Source organism: Carassius carassius, chromosome 7, assembly GCF_963082965.1.
Source record: "Carassius carassius chromosome 7, fCarCar2.1, whole genome shotgun sequence".
NCBI classification, from domain to species: domain Eukaryota; kingdom Metazoa; phylum Chordata; class Actinopteri; order Cypriniformes; family Cyprinidae; genus Carassius; species Carassius carassius.
Window position 1 is genome coordinate 32,520,132 of NC_081761.1, and position 15,222 is coordinate 32,535,353.

The window sequence follows — 15,222 nt, forward strand, 5'->3', positions numbered from 1 at the left end:
CTTAACACTCTTTTACATAAAATGTCATCGAAAACAACATAGTAAACAGCAATATGTGTTTACATGTGGCTTTGTAACGTTTCAGAGCCACGCCGGGACCACGTGGTGACGTAACGTCGTCATGACGTAAAGAATCGCTTTATGGTTTCTTTGAAATTAGCTGTTCAAAAGAACCGATTCACGGAAATTAGTCAGGCTTTCACCTCCTACCGGAAAGTGAAGGATAGCGCAGTACAGTACTCCCTCTCTCCGCTCATCCGCTGCTGTTACATTAATGTCTTCACAGTCGCTTTGGAAGATAATACGTCTTTTACGTTAAGACGCACTTTCAAACGTAAGGTAAAGCTCTCCGCTGAAAGCGCGCGACGTCATTTGGAATTTGTGATGGCGTAGACGTGACGCACGCACGCGCGCCCTGAAGGGAAATGAGTGGAGAATATACAAACCAGTGATGATTGAGTGTAATAATCAAACAGAAAATCTTTTCACTTTATACAAATGTCATGTAAATTATAAGCAATGATCAGGGGTCTATGACTTGTCTTGACTTGTCTGTATGGTTGTTCCCTCTTGTCATTTCCAAAATCTACTTACATTATGCAAAAGTTTAAAACATATTTAATATGTTTAAGGTATGTTTTACTAATATCGTCTAAGAAGAGTATTTGAAGAATTTTGATATCTCTCATACAAAACTCATACTGGTCAACCAGTTCATTTTATTTTAATACAATATGATAGTGGCATTTTTTTAGATATAGAAATCTATTAATAATAGTTGGTATATGTACATACACCCTCACTTAGTATGCTCTGGCATTGACACTCGACCCTCTTCATGAGCACTGATTCTTTGATGATATCTAAAAGATACTGTGAAGGCATGCTGGATTTCAGCATGAGGATCATGGTTGCTCTCCTGCTCTTCAGTCTACAGCGGACTGGAGAGGATTTCAGTCCATCTGGTGAAAGAGCTAGTACATTTTCTACCAGTGCCAATCCTGGCCATTGTCTTACCTACAGTACATGCCCTTTAACAACTGACTGAATGCAAAAAAAAACCAAAACAAAAAATTACATGTTTTTTTTTTAAATCTCAAATTCGCAAGTTCACATGGTTTCATGAAAGTTTGAAGGAAAAAAAAATTCTATAAAATATTTACATGTATTAACGTCTATATATAATTTTTATAAATATAAACAATTTCTCTGAAATATATACATGCATGTGTATGTATTTACATATACACAGCACCCATAAATATATGTAAACAATTTGTATTAATTTTTTTGGATGTGATTAGTTTGACTATTAATTTTTATTATAAAATGAGTAATGTTAATAAAATTAATTATAACAAAGGTGTCATTTCATTAGTTAAATAAATGTATTATAAAATAAAGTAATTAATAAAAATTGTTACTTTGTTATAGACGACTAAGCATATGTTACAGTAAGAGTGTATGCTAATGTAGGAATAAAGCGCTCGAGGAGGATCTTGATCAAATGAGTTTACTGAACATAGGACAATAACAGACAATATACAACACATTAACATCAATACCTTAACTTAATCACGGACGAAGAAGAACTAAACCGACAGGGTATTTAAGCACACAGGAGGTAATGAGGGAACTGGAGACAGGTGGGGATCAATCAATTAACAAAACAAGAAAAGGAAGATGACCAAATAAGGGAACAGAAAGTCCATGAACGTAACGGTTCGCCCCCTCCCGGAACGGTGCGTCCTCGCACCGCAAGAGGAATACCAGCGGAGGGTGGTGGTTCTGGAGGCGGGCGTGGGGCAGGCGAAGAGGGAGCAAGGAGCTGGGAACCAGGGTGGAGTGGAAGCCGAGGATCCGGAGGGCTTAGGTGGTGCAGAAGGCTCAGGCGACCAAGGCGGAGGCGGGGTCCTGGAAGACCGCTGCAGAGCCGGAGTGACTGAGGATGGAGGTGGAACCAGAGGGAAGGAGGAGCCTTACAGAGCCGGAGGGATGGAGTGACGAGGTGAAGCCAGAGGAACGGAGTCCAAGGCGGTGGATGGTCGATGACTGACCGAGGTGGAGCCAGAGGGACGAGGGAGCCCGGTGGATCAGGTGGGATGCCAGGCCACGGTGGAGACGAGGGAGCTAAGAGCCAAGGCGGAGCCGCTGGGTCGAAGGACTGAGGAGGAGTCCAGGGCTCGGAGACTGGAGGCGGAGACAGGGAATTCACACGCCAAGGCGGAGCTGGAGACTGGCAGTCCAGCGGCGAACCATCGCACCCAGATGGCGTGGACTGAGGGTGAGCTGCGGGACTGACTGGCACCAGCAGAGATTAGATCGAGGAACTGGCTGGTTTAGGAGGAGATGAGAGAGGAAGGATGGGTGGATCAGGGCTGGACAGAGCCAGCAGAGAGAAAGGAGATACGGAGCTGGATTGAACCAGCGGAAGTGGAGCAGGGGAACTGGCAGGTCTAGGAGGAGGTGGGAGAGGGAGCCTGGGAGGGAAAACAGGAGACTCAGGGTTGGACAGAACCAGCGGAGACACAGAAAATTCAGGGCTGGGCGGAACCAGCGGAGAAACAGAAAATTCAGGGCTGGGCGGAACCAGCAGAGAAACAGAAAATTCAGGGCTGGGCGGAACCAGCAGAGAAACAGAAAATTCAGGGCTGGGCGGAACCAGCAGAGAAACAGAAAATTCAGGGCTGGGCGGAACCAGCAAAGAAGCAGAAAATTCAGGGTTTGGGGCGGAACCAGCGGAGATGGAGTAGAGGAACTGACTGGAGGAGGTGGGAGTGGGAGACTGAGAGGGTAAACAGGAGGATCAGTGCTGGACAGAACCAGCGGGGAAACAGGGGATTCAGGAATTACCTCCATACACCAGTCCATAAATGGCTCCATATCATTTTAAGAAACCGAATACAGCTCACCCTCAGTCGTAGAAGTGTGGGCAGGGCTTTCCTCCACGCCCTTGATCTCCACTAAAACTCCCACGACGCACGGTGTTGCCGTCTCACACACCTGGTCAGTCGCGCTCTCGAGGTCCTGCTCCCTGTCGGTGAAAGGCTCAGGCTCTGCGGCTGCGGTGGGCTCTGGCTCCGTGCGGCGTGATGGCGGCTGGCTGGTCTCTGGGTCAGGAGTGGGGCTGGAGATATCCTCTTCGGCGTTGCAGATGGTAAATGTGGATCCATTTTTCTCCAGCACCCACTCCACGAAAGCGGCGAAATCCTCTCGGGGACCGTTCGCTGGTAGGCGTGCCTTACACCGCTCGCTCAGGCCAGTGTAGTAGAAATTTGAGAGCGAGCGGTCGGGGAAGTGGGTAAGGCACGCCAGATCGAGAAAGTCCCTGGTATGGTCCTCCAGCGAACGGTCCAGTTGCTCCAGGCATAGGAGTTGGACTGCTGGAATCGCCATTCTGGGAGAGGGAGGAAAACAAAAACCGAAAAGAAAGAAAAACGCCGCTAACTAAACTGTTTTGGTCCGTGATTCTGTTACAGTAAGGGTGTATGCTAACGTAGGAATAAAGCGCTCGAGGAGGATCTTGATCAAATGAGAAGTTTACTGAACATAGAAGGAGAATAACAGACAATATACACCACATTAACATCAATACCTTAACTTAATCAGGGACGAAGAAGAACTAAACAGACAGGGTTTTTAAGCACACAGGAGGTAATGAGGGAACTGGAGACAGGTGGGGATCAATCAATTAACAAAACAAGAAAAGGAAGATGACCAAATAAGGGAACAGAAAGTCCATGAACTTAATAAAAAAAATTATTCATGTATTTACAGATAAATAGTCAATGCATTTATTAATTATGAAAATAAATTCATAAATATTTATTAAATATAATACATATATTGTTTTGTTAGAGATAAAATTGTATTAATACATTTATTTATATACATATTTAATGATAAATAATCAATATATTTAATATAAAAATGGTAAATAATTATTACAAATGTAATAAAACACATTATTTTGTTAAAGCAACATTTTGAAATACATTTATTTATAAATGTATTATTTACTGATAAATATTCAATGCATTTATTATCATAAAATAAACCAATAAACAATTATTAAAATAAAATGAATGTAATTGTGTAATAGATACATATACACTTCTAAACGTTTTATTTACTCATAACTAATGCATTTAATTAAAAAGTTATTATAAAATAAAGTAATAATTATTAAAAACAAAAAATGTTAGCCTACTTTGTTATAAATTACTAAATTTACTTCATTAAATGTATACTGTTTAATTTATACATTAAATTAATATATAATTACAATAATACAATTATTTCATATATAACAAGAGAAATACAACTTTGCATATAAATGCCATTAGTATACACAAGATTACAAGTAAAAATAAAAAATAAAAAATAGCCAGAAGAAGAAAGAAAACATAAAATAAATAAATAAAACAACTAAAATACAGTACATTGAAGACGGTACCGTTTATTTTTCTATTTCAAATGTGCAGATAATGTTAGAAGTCCTAAGAGCTTTTTTGTTTTACATTTATATACCATATTATTGTTTATATTCGTTGATGAAAAAAAATAATAATAATTGGTTTATCCCCAGACTACTTCATTTTGTGTATATAAAACTATATAAAACCCCATTACAACCAGTAACTGAATAATATACGCTTTATCCTTTTCTATCCCATAATCATCAACATATATCATTATATCAGACCCACCCAGTTTAACAGCTGTCTTAAGTTTTCTTGTAATGAAATTCTCAACATCAACCAAAATACTTTTGTATAGATGCAATGAAAATGTTTTTCTTTTTCATTACTACGAAATTCACAGGAATAGTGGATACTCAGTTTCACCCCTGGATCTTGTGTTCTGCAGTGACAACATCTAAAAAAAAAAAGGAGGCTGCCTACGTCATAAAGTACTACGCGGCGTACGTCATGACGCCATTGCTTTTTAGCGCTAGGGGGAAAAATGGCGGCTGTGCAAGATGGACAGATGGAGCTGGACGCAGAGAAAGAGACAAAGCCAGAAGTCCTCAGCGATGGGACGTCAAACCTCTCGGGGAGCACAGCGAGCGGGACGCTGTCCTCATCGCCCCTTACCGCTGGCGGAGCCCCGAAGCAGGAGGACCAGCAAACTTTGATTGCAGTTCTGCAGTTTCTAAAGCGGAATAAACTGTCGGACTCGGTGGAGATCCTGCGGCGGGAAGCCGGTTTAGGAGACCAGGAGGACTCACAGACTCTCGAGGGCAGCGGAGGAGGGAAGGGGGACGGGGATGGAGGGGATGCAAACTCTCTGCTCAGCCGGGTGTCCATCACATCAGCAGCCGCCCCCCAAAACACACCGACTCCCGCAACAGTCAAGAGTGAGTGTCGATATTTATCATGCAATGTAACTTTAATGAGTAAAGTAAAGGTGCATTGCATTTTTTAAATTGTTAAGACAGTACAAAATCATCTCTGAATGATTACATTTAAAAATATATTAAAATATAAACAGTTATTTTAAACTGTAATTTTTCACAGTATTATCAGTAACCGTAATATTGATCAAATAAATGCCGCCTTCATGAACATATCTTCCTTAAAAGCAATTTAGAATCTTACTGATCCCAAACTTTTGAAAGTGTAACTAAAGATAAAAACAGAATGAAAAAAAAAACATGGAACTAGCAAACAAAAACTGCCACGGTTATTAACATTAAAAAAAAAAAAAAATTAAATTAAAAATATAAAATGAAAAATGTACAAATTCATTGTGTATATTAATAAGGTATAGTAAAATTGCAATACTAAAAAGTACATGGGTATATATTTAGTATATATAGTACTGTGTGTGTGTATGTATATATATATTAGGGATGGGACGGTATGAAAATTTAATATCACGATTATAGTGACTAAAATTATCACGATTATCACGGTTTTGTTGAAACGAGATGAAAGTGTTCAAAAATAGTTGATGCTCACACTGAAAACATTTCAGCAAGTTTTATATTTAATAATCAACAAACAACTAATAAAACAAGCAACTCTATGCACTTAATTTAAAGAAAGATTAAATTCTGTGGCATTTCCTTCCTTACAATGAAAAGTGTAGAAGCATAGAAAAGTCACTGACTTTCGCCATTCCTTCTCGAAAAAAAAATTGTGCGCTGCGCTTGCGTCAGACTGTTGCTGGCTGGACATGATTTAATAGTGAGTTATTAAAACCGCGATAATCAAACACTGTTTTAATGATAATTCATTTTTAAACGATATTACTAACCTTCAGCACATTTTATCACGGTTATCAATAAAACCGGTTATCGTCCCATCCCTAATATATATATATGTATATATATATGTATATACACGTATACATACATACACACACACACACACACACACCTAAAGGATTATTAGGAACACCATACTAATACGGTGTTTGACCCCCTTTCGCCTTCAGAACTGCCTTAATTCTACGTGGCATTGATTCAATAAGGGGCTGAAAGCATTCTTTAGAAATGTTGGCCCATATTGATAGGATAGCATCTTGCAGTTGATGGAGATTTGTGGGATGCACATCCAGGGAAAGAAGCTCCCGTTCCACCACATCCCAAAGATGCTCTATTGGGTTGAGATCTGGTGACTGTGGGGGCCATTTGGTGGTCATAAAGGGATGGACATGGTCGGAAACAATGCTCAGGTAGGCCATGGCATTTAAACGTTGCCCAATTGGCACTAAGGGGCCTAAAGTGTGCCAAGAAAACATCCCCCACACCATTACACCACCACCAGCAGCCTGCACAGTGGTAACAAGGCATGATGGATCCATGTTCTCATTCTGTTTACACCAAATTCGGACTCTACCATCTGAAAGTCTCAACAGAAATCGAGACTCATCAGACCAGGCAACATTTTCCAGTCTTCAACTGTCCAATTTTGGTGAGCTTGTGCAAATTGTAGCCTCTTTTTCCTATTTGTAGTGGAGATGAGTGGTACCCAGTGGGGTCTTCTGCTGTTGTAGCCCATCCGCATCAAGGTTGTGCGTGTTGTGGCTTCACAAATGTTTTGCTGCATACCTCGATTGTAACGAGTGGTTATTTCAGTCAAAGTTGCTCTTCTATCAGCTTGAATCAGTCGGCCCATTCTCCTCTGACCTCTAGCATCAACAAGGCATTTTCGCCCACAGGACTGCCGCATACTGGATGTTTTTCCCTTTTCACACCATTCTTTGTAAACCCCTAGAAATGGTTGTGCGTGAAAATCCCAGTAACTGAGCAGGTTGTGAAATACTCAGACCGGCCCCGTCTGGTACCAACAACCATGCCACGCTAAAAATGGCTTAAATCACCTTTCTTTCCCATTCTGACATTCAGTTTGGAGTTCAGGAGATTGTCTTGACCAGGACCACACCCCTAAATGCATTGAAGTAACTGCCATGTGATTGGTTGATTAGATAATTGCATTAATGAGGAATTGAACAGGTATTCCTAATAATCGTTTAGGTGAGTTTGTGTATATATATATATATATATATATATATATATATATATATGGGGTTAATTTTATAATTTCAGCATTTTTTTGTCTTGTGGACTATATGCAAACATCTTTTATGTAAAATATCTTACTCAGGACAGTACTAAATAAAAAATAACATGCATTTAGTAGGATCTCTCTTATTTTGTTAAAATTATTCACATTTTCACAGATTCTGCAAGGGGTTCCCAAACTTTGCGTTATTCAACATGCAGTTACAGTATATCACAAACATCTGAGTGTGTGATTGACAGAAATGTTTCTGTTTTCGGCTGCAGGAGCAGATGAGCAGCTGGATGTCAGTGTGGTGTTATCAGCGTACAGTCAGCAGGGGGATCCCTCTCTGTACCAGGTGTACTACAGCGGTCTGAAGAACTTCATCGAGTCCGTGCTGGACTGTCACCGAGCGGAGCTGTCCCAGCTCTTCTACCCTCTGTTCGTCCACATGTACCTGGAGCTGGTCTACAACAACCATGAGAGTAAAGCAAAGGCTTTCTTTGAGAAGTAAGCATCAGATCTTGTTTACGCTGTGGGATTAATCAGGGATGATAATAATGGCCATTTTTATTCTGTAAATCTAAACACTGGACTCTTAGTAGTGGCTTAACCTGTTCGTTTGCTGTGTGCTGATAGGTTCGGCGGCGATCAGGAGTGTTACTATCAGGATGACCTGCGGATTCTCTGCGGCCTCACTAAGAAAGAGCACCTGAAGGGGAACGAGGCGCTGCTTGACTTCCGCACCAGCCGGTTCGTGCTGCGCATCTCCAGAGACTCGTACCAGCTGCTCAAGAGACACTTACAGGAAAGGCATAATAACCAGATATGGAACATCATTCAGGAGCACTTGTACATTGACATCTTTGACGGCATGCCACGCAGCAAGAGCCAGATCGACAGCTTGTCCGGCAGTTTTGCAGGAGAGGCCAGGCGAGAAGTCAATAAAGTCAAGGTTAGATATGTTTCCATATGGAAAAAATATCCAGTTCAAAAGTTTGAGATTGGTGAGAATTTTTTCATTTTTTTTAGGTTTTTGAAAGAACTGCATAAATTTGATAAAAACAAAACAGTACTGACTTTGTAATGTGTTGTAATACAGTACTGAACTTTCAAAATTACTCCAATCTTTAGTGTCACTTTAGTTAGAAATTATTCTAATATGCTGATTTGCTCCTCAAGAAACAATTTAAAATACTGTCAGTGTTGAAAACAGTGGTGCTGCTTAATATTTTTGTGGAAACCATGATTTTCTTTTCCAGACAGTTCAAAAGAACAATATTTATTTGAAGTAGGAATATTTTGTAACATTGTTAATGTGTTTTAATTTAATGCCAAAAAATTTATTCATTTATGTAAAAAAGAAAATCCTTTGAAAAGTAGTGTTTAGGGATGTTTTGTAATATCATTACTCGATAAGATCATAATGAGAAAGTTTGTTATTTGAGGAAATTATGAGGAAAGGCATTTAAAGTGAGTTAAAAAAAATCATCTCATATTTGTAATCTCTTGAACTGAAATCATCTCTTATTTGAAAATGATTGTGTGTTTTAATGATGTGGGTTTTGTTTCTAATGGTTCCAGGTATTCTATGGCCTGCTAAAGGAGCCAGAGATTGAGGTCCCGTTAGATGATGAAGATGATGAAGCAGAGAATGAGGAAGGGAAGCCCAAGAAGAAGAAAACAAAAAAAGACAGTATGGGCTCCAAGAGTAAGAAACAAGACCCCAACGCTCCTCAACAGAACAGGTATGACAGAAGCTCAGTATTCAGCTACTACGAAAAACCCGTTTCATTCAGATTGAACTTTTGAGAATATATATATATATATATATATATATATATATATATATATATATATATATATATATATATATATTAATCATAAAGGACACCTTAAATTGATCAAAAGTGACAGTGAAAACATTTTCATTGTTACAAACGATTTCTAGTTTTATTTTAAATAAATCATTTAAATTTTAAGATTCATCAAAGAATACAGAAAAATGTATCATTATTTACATTAAATTATTAAGCCAGCACAACTGTTTTCAACATTGATAATAATAATAATAAACATTTACTGATAATAAATCTGAATCATTAAATGATTTCTGAAGGATCATGTGATGCTGAAGACTGGAATAATGAAAATTAATCTTTGCATCACAGAAATAAATTACATTTAAAAATACATTAAATAGAAAATAGTTACTTTAAGCTAATGCTGTCATACGATTAATCGCATCCTAAATGAAAAAGATTTTGTTTGCATAATATACTGTATGTGTACTGTTTATTAATGTGTGTGTATATATATATATATATATATATATATATTACACACACACACATGCAGTATATACCCTGAAAATCTTTACATGTATATACATTTTTTTTTTTAATATTATTAGATTTCATATTATATATAAATATATTTAATATATAAACATTTTTCTTAAATTACATAATAAATATACACAGTGAACACTCATTATTTAAACAAAACCTTTTATTTTGGATGCAATTAATCGCGTTTAAAAACAGACTTGTTTCAGACACATTATAAAATCTTACCAACCCTAAACTTTTGAAAGATATTGTATATTGGACATGTTTTTGTTTTTGTTTAGTTTTTTTCATTAGAATTTAGATGATGCTTCGAAATGATTTGAAACTGGATGCACAGTTTCATAACCTGATATTCTTCTCTCTGTCTGACAGGATCCCTCTGCCGGAGCTGAAGGACTCCGACAAACTGGACAAGGTCATGTACATGAAGGAGTGCACCAAGAGAATCCGGCTCAACCCGGAGAACCTGCCTTCCATTTGCTTCTATTCGTTCCTCAACGCCTACCAGGTTGGCAGTGTTTTTGTTGATGTTTAGTGTTGCTTGACTTCACAAATGCTTACTGTGTGTTGTGGCTCAGGGTTTGACGGCAGTAGACTTCACTGATGACTCCAGTCTGTTAGCGGGAGGGTTCGCAGACTCCACAGTCCGCGTATGGAGCGTCACACCTAAAAAACTACGCAAGGTCAAATCTTCAACAGGTATGTATCTCCATAAATCTTACCTTTATCTCAACCCCAATTTTTCCACTTCTAGACCTCAGTGTAAGCGATGTATGGTTTCAAGTATGCTGTCCGATTCTCTAGAGCTGAATCTGATTGATAAAGAGTCTGATGACGTTCTGGAGAGGATCATGGATGAGAAGACGGCCAGTGAGCTGAAGATCCTCTACGGTCACGGCGGGCCGGTGTACGGTCTCAGCTTCAGTCCAGACAGGTATCAGACGTGTCCTCTAAAAGTATCTCTAAGTAAAACAATTTTTAAAGCGTTTCCGAGCAGATCTGACTGGGGTTTAATATCTCTGTGTCTCTCAGGAACTATCTGTTGTCCAGTTCTGAGGACGGAACAGTCAGACTGTGGAGCCTGCAAACGTTTACGTGTCTCGTGGGGTATAAAGGACATAACTATCCGGTGTGGGACACTCACTTCTCACCCTTTGGTTATTACTTCGTGTCTGGAGGACATGACAGAGTAGCACGGTACAGTAGATTCTCATTATTATAATCCTGTTATGAGTTAAATTAACATATATAAAAAATGTTTTATCTGGTTATGAAGAGACCATCTATAAATGACAAGATATTGCAAATGTTTTCAATGCCTTAATCAAGTAGGCTATCTTAATTTGATTCCCAGCCTCTGGGCGACAGATCATTACCAGCCCTTGCGGATATTTGCTGGGCATCTAGCTGACGTCACCTGCACGCGATTTCACCCCAACTCTAACTATGTGGCCACAGGCTCGACCGACCGCACTATACGCCTCTGGGATGTCCTGAATGGAAACTGTGTTCGCATTTTCACAGGTCACAAGGTATTGAAAGCTTCCAAAGGAGACTGAATGAAATGAGCACTTGACAGGAAGTCCCATTCATCTCATTCGTCTTTGAATTAGCATTGCATCACTGTCTCTGAGACGTTCTCTCTTTATTCGTTTTCTCCCTCTCAGTGTTATTTATGTAGCCTTACTATTATAGTATTAATATTTTCATTTTGAGCTTTAGTTTGACATTTTAGTACTTCAGCTTAAACGTATTGTATTTCAATTAGTTTCCGAGGGAATATTACTAATTTTCTAATTAAGGTTTTGGTCTAATTTATATATTTTTATTTCAGCTGCTGTTCAAAACACTGACCCTTGTCATGCCATTCAAACCCTTCACTAACAGACCTGCTTAACTTTTTTTTTTTAATGTCCATCTCATTAATAATTTATTACCCAGTGGCCCTTATTTTTTCCATATACAGAGTCTTATGACTAATGTAAAATGATAATGTTTGTTTTTCAGGGCCCCATCCATTCTCTAGCATTCTCACCCAATGGAAAGTTCCTGGCATCTGGATCCACAGACGGGAGAGTTTTACTATGGGATATTGGACATGGACTGATGATCGGAGAGCTGAAGGGTCACACAGACACAATTTATGCCCTCAAGTTCAGCAGAGATGGAGAGATCCTCGCATCAGGTCAGACGACACAATCTGCTTAATGTCTTCTGTTTTCTGATTGATAGTTTTGTTTGTTTTTTATTTAGAAAGTCAGAGGCATTTTAGTTTAAATCTAATTACGTCCTATCTTATGTTGTGGTATGAGTCTTTTTGGTTTGGTTTACCAAATAATCCATACATCATTCTTTAAAAATTTATCATGTGCATGAAAAATGATACATCAGGCTTTTAAAGGGATACTCCACCCCAAAAATTAAAATTGTCATTAATCACTTACCCGTAAAAACGTTGTTTGTCTTCGGAACACAATTTAAGATGTTTTGGAAGAAAACCGGGAGGCTTGTGACTGTCCCATATACTGCCAAGTAAATAACAGTGTCAAGGTTGAATCACTGATGGCAGATGGACTATTCTGACGATGCTTTTCATACTTTTCTGGACCTGGACACTGTTATTTATTTATGGGACAGTCTCAAGCCTCCCAGTTTTCATCCAAAATATCTTAAATTGTGTTCTGAAAACGAACAAAGCTCAAGTGATTAAAAACAACATTTTCATTTTGGGGTGGAGTATCCGTTTAAGGAACATTTATTGTATTGTATTGCATTATGAGATCGGTCCGCTGGTTAGTCAAGTTATCCCGTCTCATAGCACAAAGTCACATGACTTTTTCAATGCACATGGTGGAATTTTTTCAGTAAATGTGTTTCTATCGTAGTTTATTCACATTTCTTCTTATCGGATAAAAAGTTTATCCTGCTCGATTTTTAGAATTTATGCGCATAAAAATGGGTGGATGGAAACGATTGAATTTACAGGATATATGAATTTCATCTTTCCAAATATGCATATTTTTGCTCATTTTGAGCTGCTGAAAAAAGTTTTTCCTCAAGTATGAGCTCTGTATTGTTCTATATTGCAATATATCACGTATAAAAGCCTTTGTATCAAATATTAACTTAAATATAGAATACAGCAGGTTTTTTTCCCCCTTTTTGTGTTTCATTTAAGAAAAATGTTTCGCACTATTGTTCCACATGTCAGTCTTTACAGGTTTAATAAAGGTCATTCAGTTCAACTTGAAATTCATGCGTTTTGCTCCAGGCTCTATGGATAACACCGTTCGACTATGGGACTCCATGAAGGCTTTCGATGACGGGGAGACCGACGACTTCACCGCAGCGACGGGCCACATTCCCCTGCCGGATAACTCCCAGGAGCTGCTGCTTGGGACCTATCACAGCAAATCCACACCTGTCACCCACCTCCACTTCACCAGACGCAACCTGCTACTGGCTGCAGGTGCGTACACCTCCCAGTGAAGGGACCGGGGATTCCTGAGGACAATGGCTTTACGTAGCTGTGTCTGTGTTTTGTCAACGGTGCATATTATTTAAAGATTACTGCTCATCCTAACATGTGAAATAGGTTCAAGCGAAGAGAAAGACATCACAATGAACCATCAAACACGGAGCAAACATTCTGACATTCTGATTCTTCTTCTTCTTCTTCCACATGAGCTGATAGCAGACACAAATACCTCTTGCATCATTTAGATGCTGATCCTAGATCAAATTTTACACTTCATGCTTACGAGGAGCTCATTTCTCTTCTCATTGATAGCATCACTGCCAATCTTTTTTTTCAAGGCCCTCTATGTCTCCTTTCGTCTTTGTAAATGAACTTTTCCAATTCAGAAACTGGTTTTTAATCTTTGAAATACGTTGCATATGAACACTCTCCTGTACAAATTTTAATGCTAGGTGCCTAAAATTGTAAATAAAACAAGTTTTCTACACAATGTCTGTTTGGTACAAGTGATCTTTTTTTATTCTTCACATAGTTAAACTGAAGTGATGAAGTCAAAACAAGGACATCTAGCTTCCCACACCCCTAGCTCCTTCACAAAACATCCTGGAAACAAAAGAAAAAGAGATGGTATTAAACTTTAGGAAATTTACATAGATTTTGGAAAAGTTACATTTAGGCAGTACTTACTATAAATTAACTTGATTTCACAGCCTTTTGCTTCTTGGGCTTCAATTTGAAGAAGAGGACAAGGGCAGCGATACTGGCGTATGTGGCCAGCACACACTGAAGTCAAGGGGAAAACAAAGTCCGGTTTAAATACTTAATGTAGTGGAAAATACAAAGGCAATGCGTACTTGTTTAATTGCATAATGGCAGAGTTTGTATTGCTCGAGTGTTATTCATCTTACATTCCTCCTGCCTGTGATTGTGTATGAATTGAAGTATTTGGCGATGCCAGTGAACTGGTGGTGAGTTCCTGCGTCGTGTCCTCCCATGATTTCTGTGCGCAATCTGTTGATAAGACAGATTCATAAATAAAAATAAACAAATCCATTCAAAGTTACGCCTCGTTTTTCATAAATACGTAAGGTCACGCAAAATGGACAACACTGCTTATTGGAACAAAGACAGTTAACTCATTCTTCTTCTGAAATGTAGTTGTAGAGTGAGATTTTATAGCTGAAATGTAGTTGTAGAGTGAGATTTTATAGGTAATTTCAATAATGTTTAAAATTAAAATGTGTTCAATATTATAATTTGTATATTAGCTCCTCAGTCCGTTTGCTAAACCAAGCGCCTTTGTTAAATGCGACCCGCGGGCTTTGAGCAGTAACGTTATTTATTCGCTTTGCAAATAACATAAAAACAGCATCGATTTCTAAAACTCGCTGAATAAAAGGCATTTCTATTAAACATGACTTACCAAGCAAACTGGTGCCCTTCAGTGGAGTAGCCGGAAAGTGAATGATTTCAGGAAATCCCGCCCTCGCGGTAATAGTCTAAGCGAACTGCAGCCATTGGATTACGCTCACGTCAATCAATTTTTCCACTAAAGCAATAGGTTCGCAGAGACTTCAATCTAATTGTCCCGTCATCCTATTGGTTGATTCTTTTTCTCTGAGGTATAATCTTAAATCCCGCCTGTCGGTGTTTACATCCGGGTCGTGCATAGAACGCACGTTTCTGAGGAGCATGATGTGATTGACTTAACGTTACACAGAGAGTTTTACATCGATCTACGCAACGTTTTAGAACGCAAGTAAAAATATTTTGTATTTTTTTTTCCTCTAGAGGGTTTTACTGGCACACGTTGCGTGTTTAAATGTAAGGAATGTGTTGGTTAAACGTTGCATAATAGTATATGTTGTGTTTCTAATGTGTC

General features: G+C 38.7%; 2 protein-coding genes across 2 annotated transcripts; one reads left to right on the plus strand and one right to left on the minus strand.

Annotated features, from left to right (window-relative positions):
* Positions 1-4,932: 4,932 nt before the first annotated feature.
* Positions 4,933-13,508, plus strand: LOC132143948 (transcription initiation factor TFIID subunit 5-like). Its single transcript, XM_059554610.1, has 11 exons — positions 4,933-5,359; positions 7,796-8,021; positions 8,151-8,466; positions 9,096-9,259; positions 10,235-10,370; positions 10,441-10,561; positions 10,667-10,796; positions 10,895-11,059; positions 11,217-11,394; positions 11,870-12,047; positions 13,134-13,508. The coding sequence occupies exons 1-11, from the start codon at positions 4,966-4,968 to the stop codon at positions 13,349-13,351; spliced, it is 2,226 nt and encodes a 741-aa protein (XP_059410593.1). The 5' UTR covers positions 4,933-4,965; the 3' UTR covers positions 13,352-13,508.
* Positions 13,509-13,721: 213 nt separating this feature from the next.
* Positions 13,722-14,896, minus strand: LOC132143169 (ATP synthase membrane subunit K, mitochondrial-like). Its single transcript, XM_059553312.1, has 4 exons — positions 14,764-14,896; positions 14,249-14,351; positions 14,028-14,123; positions 13,722-13,943 (listed from the first exon to the last, which is right to left on the minus strand). Exons 2-3 carry the CDS (start codon positions 14,333-14,335, stop codon positions 14,034-14,036), a joined length of 177 nt encoding a protein of 58 aa, XP_059409295.1. The 5' UTR covers positions 14,336-14,351; positions 14,764-14,896; the 3' UTR covers positions 13,722-13,943; positions 14,028-14,033.
* Between the last annotated feature and the right edge of the window lie 326 nt (positions 14,897-15,222).

Bases quoted from the DNA above. Each gene is read 5' to 3' on its own strand.
- LOC132143948 (XM_059554610.1), top strand. From the start codon at position 4,966: ATGGCGGCTGTGCAAGATGGACAGATGGAGCTGGACGCAGAGAAAGAG. The intron at 8,467-9,095 runs GTTAGATATGTT...TAATGGTTCCAG, and splicing joins GAGAAGTCAATAAAGTCAAG to GTATTCTATGGCCTGCTAAA. The intron at 10,562-10,666 runs GTATGTATCTCC...CCGATTCTCTAG, and splicing joins CAAGGTCAAATCTTCAACAG to AGCTGAATCTGATTGATAAA.
- LOC132143169 (XM_059553312.1), bottom strand. From the start codon at position 14,335: ATGGGAGGACACGACGCAGGAACTCACCACCAGTTCACTGGCATCGCC. The intron at 14,124-14,248 runs GTAAGATGAATA...CCTTGACTTCAG, and splicing joins CAATCACAGGCAGGAGGAAT to TGTGTGCTGGCCACATACGC.